The 13,413-nt window shown below is 31.9% G+C and overlaps 2 protein-coding genes across 2 annotated transcripts; both read left to right on the forward strand.

The window, feature by feature from the left end:
- The first annotated feature begins 4,976 nt into the window (after positions 1–4,976).
- LOC131647214 (putative germin-like protein 2-1) lies at positions 4,977–5,909 on the forward strand. The gene is made up of 2 exons (XM_058917126.1): positions 4,977–5,126; positions 5,246–5,909. Exons 1-2 carry the CDS (start codon positions 5,009–5,011, stop codon positions 5,788–5,790), a joined length of 663 nt encoding a protein of 220 aa, XP_058773109.1. The 5' UTR covers positions 4,977–5,008; the 3' UTR covers positions 5,791–5,909.
- Positions 5,910–12,205: 6,296 nt separating this feature from the next.
- On the forward strand, positions 12,206–13,000 carry LOC131647215 (germin-like protein subfamily 1 member 13). The gene is made up of 2 exons (XM_058917127.1): positions 12,206–12,337; positions 12,456–13,000. Exons 1-2 carry the CDS (start codon positions 12,220–12,222, stop codon positions 12,998–13,000), a joined length of 663 nt encoding a protein of 220 aa, XP_058773110.1. The 5' UTR covers positions 12,206–12,219.
- The last annotated feature ends 413 nt before the right edge of the window (positions 13,001–13,413 follow it).

Raw genomic sequence — 13,413 nt, forward strand, 5'->3', positions numbered from 1 at the left:
GAAGTCTTAACTTGAATGTTGTTTGACAACCATAGTGTTAACTTCAAAGAGATGACTTGATCTTCAAGAACATCTTCCAAATGCAGCTTTAGATATTTTCAAGTTAATCACCATAATCAAGGAGTTGGAAAGATATCACCACCGACTTCATTATTCATTTGCATTGTCGTCATCAAAACACTAGGAACATTGTCATTAGGATCATCAGCTTCATACCTGCAAATAGGTAGAGCCACAACAAGGACTCTTTAAGAAGATGTACTATTTATACTGTCTCTAGGAGGATATGAATCTTCAGAGAAGATTCATTATTTATATTGTGTCTTGGGCGATAAAGATTCTTTAGAGAGTGAGAGAATTTTGGGGTAAGAAAAGATTACCTTGCCCTCTGGGATTAGAGGGCTATTTATAGGGTATCCCTAAGCGAAATTGGCTCCTCTTTCCAAGACGTGGATTTAGGTAACGCATGAGCTGGCCGCTTACCGGGCACGAGGCTCACTCGTGGTCGGTTGTCTTCGGTGTTTGCCCGAAACGGGCCGGGGCAGGCTGTCACGCGCGTGTCCAGGGTGCCTTGGGCCGAAGATTGGATTGGCCCAATAAGGGTGATTGGGCCGGTCCAGAACAATAACCTTTATATGGATGACAAAGATTTGTTTAAGGCCGTCGAATGAAAATAGTGAAAGAAACACTTAATTATCATCTCAATTATCAATACACCCGAGGGGTTAGAGTAAAATAATTTTTTCCAAAAATGGTATTGTTTATCTAGAATATTAAAAATACATTGTATGAAACAAATCTTCGCAAAATATAAGATTGTTTACCTAGAATATTAAAATTACAGCATGAGTAGGTCACATACAATATATTTTTAATATTCTGGATAAACATTGTAACTATTTTTGGAAAAAAATTGTTTTACTCTAAACTCTCGGTTGTTAATGCTATGATTATCACTGCTTTCGCTAGCGTATACAATTTGTATGCTTGGAATGCATCCAACTTCTAATCAAGTGTGTGCATCATAAAAAGGAATTTTTTTTCAACACTTGTAATCCATCAGTAAAGACTTTTAGGAATAAATCGTAGTTGTTCAAAACTTTCAACAACAATAGCAACACCATTGTTTGAGATGGGATTGCAAAAGCTCAAAAATATTTTGTTCAAGGTAGAATAACTTTTTTTTTAGTTTTGCAATCCATCCTACAAAAATGATGCATTTGACGAAGTGGTGGCTTCAAATAAGATAATAATAGGGTAAAATATGTTCAGCAAATATTTTATAGTAAAATCAGATTATCTTATCCTTCGGTTTATCAAAGAAACCAAAGGGTTGATTCATTTACTTTATAGCTGTTAACAAATAAAAACATAAAGTGCATTAGTTGGAATTCGAAGCATGACCTAAATGGTATATCACCTCGGTGTTTATAAAAATTGAGATAACAACTTGTTTTATATATATATATATATATATATATATATATATATATATATATATATATATATATATATATATATATATATATATATATCATTCTGCCATGTCATCTCACTAATTTAAAAATAACAGTATGATTTGGTAGGATACATAGTCGCGATTGGTTGACAGTGTAACACTTTTTTACACTCTCAGTGCATCACCTCTTTTCTTTTATATATATATATATATATATATATATATATATATATATATATATATATATATATATATATATATATATATATATATATATATATATATATATATATATATATATACTCCCTCCGGTCTCAAATATAAGTAAATTTGCAAAAAAGCTCACCCTTTAAGGAGAATGTCTCAATGCATTTAATTTTTACTCTCTTTCTAATTCTACCCATATTTTTTACTTTGGAAATTGTTGCAAACATTTAAAATGTAAAAAATTGTAGGGATATATTTGGAATAGTGACATTGAATGTAATAAATATTGATTTTATTTGCTTATATTTAAGACCATAGAAAAAAAAAATTTGTTTATATTTGAGACCGATATATATATATATATATATATATATATATATATATATATATATATATATATATATATATATATATATATATATATATATATATATATATATATATATATATATATATATAGAATAAGAATGTTTAAGTAAAGGTTGCTTATTGTTATTTATGGATGAATATTCATTGTCATTGTTATTTTCGGAAATTTCTATGTGAGGAATGGATTAGTTGGTAAATTAGAACTATTGTTGGGTGTAAGGTTGGGTTTAGGAGATTTTAATGAATAATCTTCATGAACCAAAAGAGAACTTTTCTTCCAGAAGAAATTCACGAACTAAACAGAGACTTCCCAAGACAATCCCCCAAAATAAGCAAGAGCTTTTACTAGTTTTAGCTCATAACCAAACAACTTCTTACAAAAGAATATTTTACTCAAGAGATAATACACTATTGGTAACTTACAATTAAGACTATTGTTGGGTGTAAGGTTGGGTTTAGGAGACTTTTACACAGGGCTGAGATCAGGAACCGTTGAGGAGATTTTAATGGATGATCTTCATGAACCAAAAGAGAACTTTTCTTCCAGAAGAAACTCACGAACTAAACAGAGACTTCCCAAGACAATCCCCCAAAACAAGCAAGAGCTTTTATTAGTTTTAGCTCATAACCAAACAACTTCTTACAAAAGAATATTTTACTCAAGAGATAATACACTATTGGTAACTTACAATTAAGACTTTTCCCAAAAAAAAATGGTCCTCACTTAGATACAAGAGCATGCATTCTCGAAGCACTATTGCAAAATATACGTGAGAAAATGAGTGATTTATAGAAAAATATGAGAGAGTGAAAAAGTATGATACAATATCATTTTTTAGTTGAAATGAAATTATAGAGAATCTCTCTATTTATAGGCTAGATTGTGATTTAAATTTGGAAACAATCCACGGGTGAAATGAATGTCACAATAAATTAGGTCAATTGATTATTACACCTAAATATCCGATTGTTCAAGCCGCAAATGTAAGATTTTGATATTTAGTTGTTACTAATCATTAGGAAACTATCCCCATCGATTTTAGGCTCAATAAAAATAAAATAATCAATAAGATGAATAGGCAAATCGATTGTAAAAAGCCCTCCTATTGATCAGACAATCCCTTAATCAATTAGCTAGTTTTTAAAAACAATTTTAGGTGGTTTTGACAAGAAAAGGTAGACTTCTCAAATATTTTTAGAGTATGTGTGATTTTTCCATAAAATTTCCAGGATTTTTTGTACTTTTACAAGACAATGGTCACTCAGACGGACACGACCAGACGAGCTTTCACACTTGCTTTCTTTCACAACTTTGAAGCTTCAAACCTTGGCATTGTTATCTTTGACTTTAGTATAACACAAGAATCTTGAATCTTATAGCTTGATCTGACTTGGGGTGCCTTCAAGTTGATTACCATTATCAGAGAGTTGAGAGAGCAAACCACTAACGAACCTCGAAACATAAGTCTTAACTTGAATGTTGTTTGACAACCATAGTGTTAACTTCAAAGAGATGACTTGATCTTTTAGAACATCTTCCAAATGCAGCTTTAGATATTTTCAAGTTAATCCCCATAATCAAGGAGTTGGAAAGATATCACCACCGACTTCATTAATCATTTGCATTGTCGTCATCAAAACACTAGGAACATTGTCATCAGGATCATCAGCTTCATACCTGCAAATACATAGAGCCACAACTAGGACTCTTTAAGAAGATGTACTATTTATATTGTCTCTAGGAGGATATGAATCTTCAGAGAAGATTCATTATTTATATTGTGTCTTGGGCGACAAAGATTCTTTAGAGAAGATCTATATATTTCCTCTTCGATGACAAGAACTCTTCAGAAAAGATCCAACGTTTTATATTTCCACTTTGTCGGCAATGGCTCTTTAGATATGATCTAGCCTTTAAATAGAAAATAATAAATGGCTAACTGTACGAGTATCTCGGGTTAACTAAGTTCTCTATTTTAGGTATGAGTTTTCCATCTAGCTAATCGAGTTTGTAAGTTCCATGAGATAATTTTTGACATATGCCGTATGGACCTTTCTAGTTAAGCTGTAGTTTTTCCAAACGAGTTGGCACATCAACTTTCGTGAGCACGAGGTTGCTCTCACGCATTTCCCTTGTGACTAATTTGGAATCGAACCTCTTAGCAGCCATATGTTTGGCTGAGAATTCTATAATATTAGCAACATCATGGGTTTTGTCGATCAAGCTGATGCACAACTAAGCCCTGCCTAATATTTACTTGGATGCTGAAAAAGTAACAAATGTTATAAAATATCTAGCCAACCAGGATCTCACGAGGTAACAATAAGTTAATAAATCTCTTATTCCAAATCATGTTCAAAATCAACAAACCACTGATGTTGGGGTCTTCAATGCAAATATCTCTTATTCGAATAAATCCGTAATTTATTGTTTTCATTTTACTTTTTTTCTTTTTCTCTTTTCCATTCAAATTTATTTTTCAGTTTCTTTATACATTAAATTATTTCACCTAAACACATTATATATATATATATATATATATATATATATATATATATATATATATATATATATATATATATATATATATTTCAAAGGATTAATATTTAAAATATCAACTCCAACTACTAACTCTGTAATACAATTTCAACTTAGCACAACATCATGGACAAAACCCTCTTATGTTAAATTAATCCTCTCTTTAATTGACTATATCCATAACTTGAAACGCGTGTGACAAGTTATTCATTAGAAGAATAAGTAGCATTTAGTTGTTAAAGATTAATTGAACATGTATCTTACTAATTTTAAATAAAAAAATTTACTAGGTCTTTAAATGTATTTTATCAGTAAATATACAGAATGTTTCAATGCTTAAACTTGTTATAAATAGACTCTCTCTATGTCTCTAAAATCCCATCATTCATAAACATACAGAAGCAAATATACAACAAAGAAACAAAGAGAACAATATGAAGAGTAGTTACTTAATTTTTACAGCTTTCTTAGCCTTAGCATCTTGTGCCGTAGCATTTGATCCCAGCCCTCTACAAGACTTTTGTGTAGCTATCAATGACACCAAGAATGCTGGTATGTATTTATAACAATGTTTTTTCTGTTCATTAGTATTTTTCTGCTATCATAGTTATGGTTAAGCCTTTAAAATTTATTACAGTAAATCAATTTAATCACTCATATTTGATTTGCAGTGTTTGTCAATGGAAAATTCTGCAAAGATCCAAAACTTGCCACTGCAAATGATTTCTTTTTCTCAGTGAAAGAAGGAAACACATCAAATTCACTCGGCTCAAAAGTGACTCCGGTTGCGGTTAATGAGATATTAGGATTAAATACTCTTGGTATTTCTCTTGCTCGCATTGACTTTGCACCTAGGGGACTAAATCCTCCACATACTCATCCAAGAGGCACTGAGATTCTTGTAGTTTTGGAGGGTACTCTCTATGTTGGTTTTGTTACTTCTAACCCAGAAAACCGTCTCATCACCAAAGTACTAAACAAAGGAGATGTGTTTGTGTTTCCTATCGGTCTCATTCACTTCCAATTGAATGTGGGATATGGAAATGCGGTTGCCATTGGTGGACTCAGCAGTCAGAATCCAGGAGTTATCACAATTGCGAATGCTGTATTTGGATCTAATCCAAAAATTTCTTCAGAAGTTCTCACAAAGGCTTTTCAAGTGGACAATAACATAGTTGACAATCTTCAGAAACAGTTTTGGTATGACAACAACTAGAATTACAAGTTGTGATATATGTTTGAGTACTAAATTTATTTGAATGTTGTTAGGTTTTCTCTTTTACCTCATGACATTGTGATATTTACTAAAAGATTATAATAAAATAAAATGTAAGACTGGATGCATCTTATATTCATGATTGAATAATTTGAATAAAATATTTTTTATTTTCAATATGAACAAAACTTTCATATATTTGTCGCATTGAAAAAAGAGTTTCAGATTATAATATATAACATTATCTATAGATTTGAGATGCTAATGAAATTTTAACTTCTTTAACAACATCTAAAAATCTCTAATTAACTATAGTGTCTAGATCAAGTATATCTAGTTTAGTATATCTAAAAGGTGATGATTGTGATGCATCAAGGTGAATTCATGTGTGCTGAGTTACATGATGGTTCATCATCACGATTTTTTTTAACTTCCAACCACAAGCTGGAGCTCAGTAGATGTCTAGAATGCTCAACTTAGAAATGAATGAATTGAAGACTTTGAGTGCCTTGGTAAAGAAGTTGGTGTAAATAGGTAGCAACTTGAACACCTTGTTGAACTTTCTCCCAAACAAAGTAGAAAACTATTTAGTAGATATGTGTCTTGGTGAAGTTTAGTAGATGGACCATAGAGAGATTTTAATATCTTGCTTATCATATTTGTGTAATTTTTACACCTTGTGTAATTTTCACATGCATTTACTCTTGTAACTCTATGATTTTAGCTACTGGGAAAAAGTATCAAAGAAATCAAGACTTTAAATTAGATTGTATCCCTTTTCCACAAACCTTACTCTATATCTCTCAATAGATCCATTTACTTCCAATAAATTACTTCAGATGGGTACGAAGATCAATAACAGCCCTAGTAAAACATCATTATTGTATTAAATGCAATGATGTTTACTAACTTCTTTGCAATCTCTTGGCTCATATTAGTTCTCAAGGAAATGGAACATTTTCCATATGATTGACAAATATTAGAATAATAATATAATTAGAACTAGTGTTGGTTGTAGGATATGGTTTAGGATCATTTTTGTTAGAGGTATGGTATGATGTATAGTAAGTCTAGTGGAAAGGAGGATTTGTGTTTTGGTAAGGAATAAAATGATCATAGTGAGTTATGTCTCTTTGAAATGAAAATATTTCTGCTGTTGAGATGAAATAAAAATGTTCTTTTCATTCCTAACTTGTATCTCAAGTAAATACATTTTAGTTAAAGGTACTAGTTTTGCTATGCATTTTGTAAATTGGAGTCCATTCTTGCCTAAGTTGTCCTTTAGGCTATGTTTGGGAGTTTGGAGTGGAGGGGGGTGAAGGCTTCCAAAAACGAAATTTTAAAAAAATATAGGAAAATATTTTACATTTTTTTAAAAAATGATTTTGTTTAGAATGATAAAAGAGTCATTATCATTACTAAATTTTTAATTTTCAGAATACTATAACAACCTAAAAGAAATTTGGAAAATTTATGTAAACCCTTCAAAACCCTCCTTCAATACAATTTTTGAGTTCTCCCATTTTATGAGGTTTTTGGTATTATGAATAAACTCAAACCCTCCAAAACCCTCATACCCAAAATCCTTTTATCCTTTTCACCCAATTCTTCCTATTTTCTAAAGCCCTCCCCTCCCTTCCCCTTCAAACTCCCAAACATAGCCTTAGGATTTTTGACTAAGCAGGTCTCTTTCTAAGCGAAGTATTTTTTGACTGCGTCTGCATTCATATGGAGTGGAAAATCTTCACCATCCATTATTGCGAGAATCATGGCTCCTACAGAGAAGACCTTCTTCGCAAGATATGGTCCCTCGTAATTCGGTGCCCACTTTCCCCTAGGATCTGTGTGGATTGGCAAGATTTTCTTCAACACTAGGTCACCTGCTTGGAAGTTGCAAAGACGGACCTTCTTATCAAATGCTCTTTTCAGCCACTTCGGGTATAGTTGACTGTGACACATGGTTGTTAGATATTTCTCTTCAATAATGTTCAACTGATCAAGCCTTGTTTGAACCCATTCAGCTTCGTCAAGCTTTACATTTGTCAAGATTATTAATGAGGGAATTTCTACTTCTAGTGGAAGGACTGCTTCCATGCCATATACGAGAGAAAAAGGAGTTGTCCCAGTCGAAGTGCGTACTGAATTACATTAGTTGTGCAAAGCAAAAGGTAGCATCTCGTGTCAGTCCTTATAAGTTTTCACCATATTTTGTACAATCTTCTTGATATTCTTATTAGCTACCTCAACAACACCATTCATCTTTGGGCGATACAACGAGGAATTATGGTGTTCAATTTTAAAGCTCTTACACAACTCTTTCATCATCTTGTCATTGAGGTTGGACCCATTGTCAGTAATGATCTTGTTAGAAAATCATTTATCGTTATCGGGTTCCTAACATGCTCACGTTTAGACAATGCTTCAACCTAGATCTAGGTTCTTGCATCCACTTCCATTCAATCACCTTTTCTTCCTTAGGTAGTTTCAAAAGATCACGATCATGGTTCTTCATCATGGAATTCCTCTTATTAATCACCGTCTTTAACCACTTTTAATTCATTTCTCTTTCGAAAGTATTCCTAAAAGTCTTTGGTTTCGAGTCTTGCAATCCTTCATCCATATTGAAAGCATAACATACATGCTTATGATGAATCTTAATCCTATAGGTTCCACCTTCCACAACTTGTATCCATTCAGTCCATCCACCATTTGATCAGGCGTGTAAACAACAATTCTATGGTTCTTTATACATTCTTTCACATAAAATTCATAAAACTTCTATGAAATTCCATAGCTTTTTTCACTATCATGCCATGATCCCAGATTCCATAGTTTATTGTTGTCATGAAAGTATTTACTAAATAATGATGCATGATCAATAACAGTGAAACCATTTAAAATATATAACCCTGACATTTAGTCCCTTTAGCCACAATCAATGTGTCATGCAAAATTTTCAACTCCCCGTGATCATCTCTAGTTCAATAGCCTAGATTATCAACCTGCTTAGAGACAACAAATTTTTCTCAATCTTGAGAGCACATGTCATATTGCATAGAAGAAACTCATGGTTATTAAACATTTTAAGTTTAAATGTATCAATACTATTAGTACCATGATTTTAGGATTGATAGCAATTTTGCTAAAACATAGTTCACAACAAGATGTCATGAAAGACGTTCTAACATGATGGTCAGATTCATTAATGGCAGGTGTTCGAACAGATGTTGTAAATGTTGTACCAAAACACCAGTACAAGCTATTTTAATTCTTGAGTGATTTGATTTAATTTTGTGAGATTCCTTTTATATATATCTCACTTATTTTTGCATGTCATGAAGATTTAATCTGGAACAAATTATTTGATCACCAACTGTACATAAGTTTCTAAAATTCGATATTGAGACAATTTAGGAAACTTAATGTTTTGTTCCAAGATTTAAGGAGATTTCTCTACATAATTGGTGCAGCTCTCAGCTTGTGGATCAAGTAATATTTGGGTGAAGATTTCGAAGCCTATGGACTACTGAGTAATATTTAAAGAGGAACCTAAACCCAATGTAATCAAGTCATTCACAATTGTAAAATTAAGGGAAGTTTGAAGTCTTAGGTTTTGAGAGTCTCTTGTGTTTTTAAGTCACCCATGTATATTTTGATACATTGAGGTAGACTAATTGTTACTTGACTGTTTGTCAAGTTATTGTTCTCACTCATGAGCTTTTAAGCAAAGAATTGAGTATTGTTCTTGGTTGAAGATTTTAAGCAAGACTAAGTATTTTGTATTGGAAGTGTAATCTTCTGGTTTAGTTATTTTGATACACTCACTGGGAGTGGGATTGTTTTATCATTGAGATGATTGATTTTAGGAAGTGAGAGGGGGATCTCGTGATTTATAAACTGGGATTAGGCGAGAAGTTGTAAACTGGGATTGTTTAGGCTTTGAACTAATACTATCATAGTGAATTTCCTTCTTGGCTTGGTAGCCCCAGAGTAGGTGACGGTTCACCAAATTGGGTTAACAATTATCTGCGTGATTTATCATTTTGCAATTTATTTTTGCATAAGTTACAATTTTGATATATTGGTTATGTCTGTCAACAGATGTTTTAACATCTATGTTAACATTATGTTCTGATGTTGGGACATCAATATTAACATGTTTAAAAGTGCCAGAATTTCAAATACCATGAAATTTGCAAGGATTGCTGTCACTTAGTCCAACGACTCCACCTAATTTTATATCCTGTGTCTTAAAATATTCTTTACAAGGCTAGAAGTCATATGAACATCATGAGTCCGTGACAACCTCTTCTTTATCTCTAAAATTGCCAATACTAGTGCACAACACTTTCATAATCTTCCTTATTTTAAGAAGCTATAATTTAAACAAAATCATCCCTGCCGTCTTTTTTGAAAAAAATTCTTGAAGTGACCATTTTTTTTTTTTTACAAATGAAGCGTTTTAACCCTGACTTATCAAAACCCTTGGATTTATGCTTCCACCCATTCCTCTTGAAATACTTAAGGCTTTACCACTATGACCACTCTTCAAATCTTTCATCTTTAATAGTTTCTTGGATCTTACAGTCGCCTGGACTTCATCTAAGGTGATAATATCTTCCTTGTTATAAAGAAGAGAATCTTTGAAGTGATCATAGGATTTGGATAATTAGATTAACAAGATTAGGTCCTTGTCCACATCATAAAAATTCACCTAAATATTTTCCATGTCATCAATGATATTCTGAAATTCTGTCAATTTCTCCATAATGGATTTGTTATATACCATTCAATGTGAGAATAGTTATTATTTTAGACACAACCTATGAGCCAAGTACTTGATCATATATAATGTTTTAAGCTTGTTCCTTATCAAAGCCGCAATCTTCCCCCTAGAAACATCCCTTTAGACATTATCCATTAGGAACAAGATAATGGAATTCTTGGGCTTATCCACCGTCCCATTCGTTTTTGCTTATGTTAGGAGTGTGGAAATTCAATGCTCCCCCTTCAGGACTTTTACACGCCTCTGTTGAGATAAGATTGCTTGCATATTCACCTTCGACAACCCAAAATCACTGTCTTTAGAAAATATCTTGATGCCCCATTTAAAATCCATGATGCTCACATGCAAATTTAACCCCTTTTTCCCCCAGTGGGAGCAATTCGATGTAAAATATGCCTATATTTAACCATATCAAGATCTTTTATGTTTAAGACAAAAAACAACGAAAACCAAAATAATTGATGTTAAGTAAAATTAATCAATCTTCTAAATAATATTAAAAAAATCCACGCAACCAAGAATTAGATAAAAGACGAGTACACGAAATATTCTTGCCTTGTTTGATTAAACCAGTATAATATGGGGATAGAATACCTCTTTGATTGACTATAATTTGAAAATTGTTAGAAGAGATTACAAGATGAATTGCATGAAGATAGCTTTCAAAGTTCTCATGAACAAATCTTATTTTCTATTCAATTATTTCTCAATCTCTACGACTTTTAATATATGAATCATACAAAACCACAATGTTTAGAAGTGTTTCTCAATTTTCAATCCTCTTAATTATCCCTTAATGTCTGTCAATTTCAAGAACATTACGAGTTCTAAAAACTTCTACCCTTATTTATCTAAGTTTTTCTAATAAACTTCCAATGTGTACCAAAAAGCTCTTAACGAGATCTTTGGATATACCTCGTGTGATTCAGCTGACACATAAAAACAATGACAAGATGACATGAACTTGTCTAACTTAACTAAGAAATAACAAGTGTTATAAAATATCTAGCCAACCAAGATCTCAAGAGGTAAAAGAAAAGTTAATAAATCTCTTATTCCTTTCCATAAAAAAAAAAGAAAAGAAAGACAGAAGAAATCTCTTATTCCATGTCATGTCCAAACTCAACAAACCATCCACAGATGTTTGGGTCTTCAATGCAAATATCTCTTATTCGAATAAATCTTTGTAATTTTTTTTCTTTCTTTTTACTTTCTTTTTTTCTCTTTTCCATTCAAATTTATTGTTCAGTTTGTTTTTACATCAAAATATTTAAATTAAATTATTTCACTTTTAACTAAAGTTTAAATATAACCAATTTTTAAATATATCAAAGGATGAATATTTAAAAAATCATCTGCAACTACTAACTCTGTAATACAACTTCAACTTAGTACAACATCATGGACAAAACCCTCTTATGTTAAATTAATCCTCTCTTTAATTGACTATATATATTCATAACTTGACAAGTTATTCATTTGAAGAATTAGTACCATGTAATTGTTAAAGATTAATTGAACAAGTATCTTACTAATTTCGATGCTTAAAAATTCTTATAAATAGACTCTCTCTATGTCTCCAAAATCACATCATTCATAAACATACATAAGCAAATATATAACAAACAAACAAAGACAGCAATATGAAGAGTAGTTACTTGATTTTTACAGCCTTCTTGGCCTTAGCATCCTTTGCCTTAGCATTTGATCCCAGCCCTCTACAAGATTTTTGTGTAGCTATCAATGACACCAAGGATGGTGGTATGTATATATAATAATGTTTTTCTGTTCATTAGTATTTTTCTGCTATCATAGTTATGGTTAAGCCTTTGAAATTTATTACAGTAAATCAATTTAATCACTCATATTTGATTTGCAGTGTTTGTCAATGGAAAATTCTGCAAAGATCCAAAACTTGCCACTGCAAATGATTTCTTTTTCTCAGTGAAAGAAGGAAACACATCAAATTCACTAGGCTCAAAAGTGACACCGGTTGCGGTTAATGAGATATTAGGATTAAATACTCTCGGTATTTCTCTTGCTCGCATTGACTTTGCACCTAGGGGACTAAATCCTCCACATACTCATCCAAGAGGCACTGAGATTCTTATAGTTTTGGAGGGTACTCTCTATGTTGGTTTTGTTACTTCTAACCCAGAAAACCGTCTCATCACAAAAGTACTCAACAAAGGAGATGTGTTTGTGTTTCCTATCGGTCTCATTCACTTCCAATTGAATGTGGGATATGGAAATGCGGTTGCCATTGGTGGACTTAGCAGTCAGAATCCAGGAGTTATCACAATTGCGAATGCTGTATTTGGATCTAATCCAAAAATTTCTTCAGAAGTTCTCACAAAGGCTTTTCAAGTGGACAATAACGTAGTTGACAATCTTGAGAAACAGTTTTGGTTTGACAATAACTAGAGTTATTGCAAGTTGTGATATGTACTTGTAGTACTTAATTTATCTGAATTATTGTTAGTTTTGTTTTTTGACATAGTGTGATATTTATTTTAAGACTATACGAAAATAAAATGTAATGTAGGATGTACCTTGTATTCATATTTGAATTATTTGAATAAAAAAGTTTGCTTTCTATATTGTATCTGTAGCATCTTATTCTTAAATATAAAAAATATTCCATTTTAGCATTTGCAACTTTTTTGAGAAGTGAAGAATTTCTCATATTTAATGGCAGCTTGTATTAAAAGAGCCAAAAGATAATGACTTATATTCTGCTTCTAATATCAACACAGTTAGCCCATGCATAAGCAACCCCAGAAACTGGCCAATAATTTTTGGAAAGAATACTCCTCTTTCCTGATTGTACCCCTTTT

The sequence above is a fragment of the Vicia villosa genome, linkage group LG2 (assembly GCF_029867415.1).
Source record: "Vicia villosa cultivar HV-30 ecotype Madison, WI linkage group LG2, Vvil1.0, whole genome shotgun sequence".
NCBI lineage: Eukaryota > Viridiplantae > Streptophyta > Magnoliopsida > Fabales > Fabaceae > Vicia > Vicia villosa.

Bases quoted from the DNA above. Each gene is read 5' to 3' on its own strand.
- LOC131647214 (XM_058917126.1), top strand. From the start codon at position 5,009: ATGAAGAGTAGTTACTTAATTTTTACAGCTTTCTTAGCCTTAGCATCT. The intron at 5,127-5,245 runs GTATGTATTTAT...TTTGATTTGCAG, and splicing joins CAATGACACCAAGAATGCTG to TGTTTGTCAATGGAAAATTC.
- LOC131647215 (XM_058917127.1), top strand. From the start codon at position 12,220: ATGAAGAGTAGTTACTTGATTTTTACAGCCTTCTTGGCCTTAGCATCC. The intron at 12,338-12,455 runs GTATGTATATAT...TTTGATTTGCAG, and splicing joins CAATGACACCAAGGATGGTG to TGTTTGTCAATGGAAAATTC.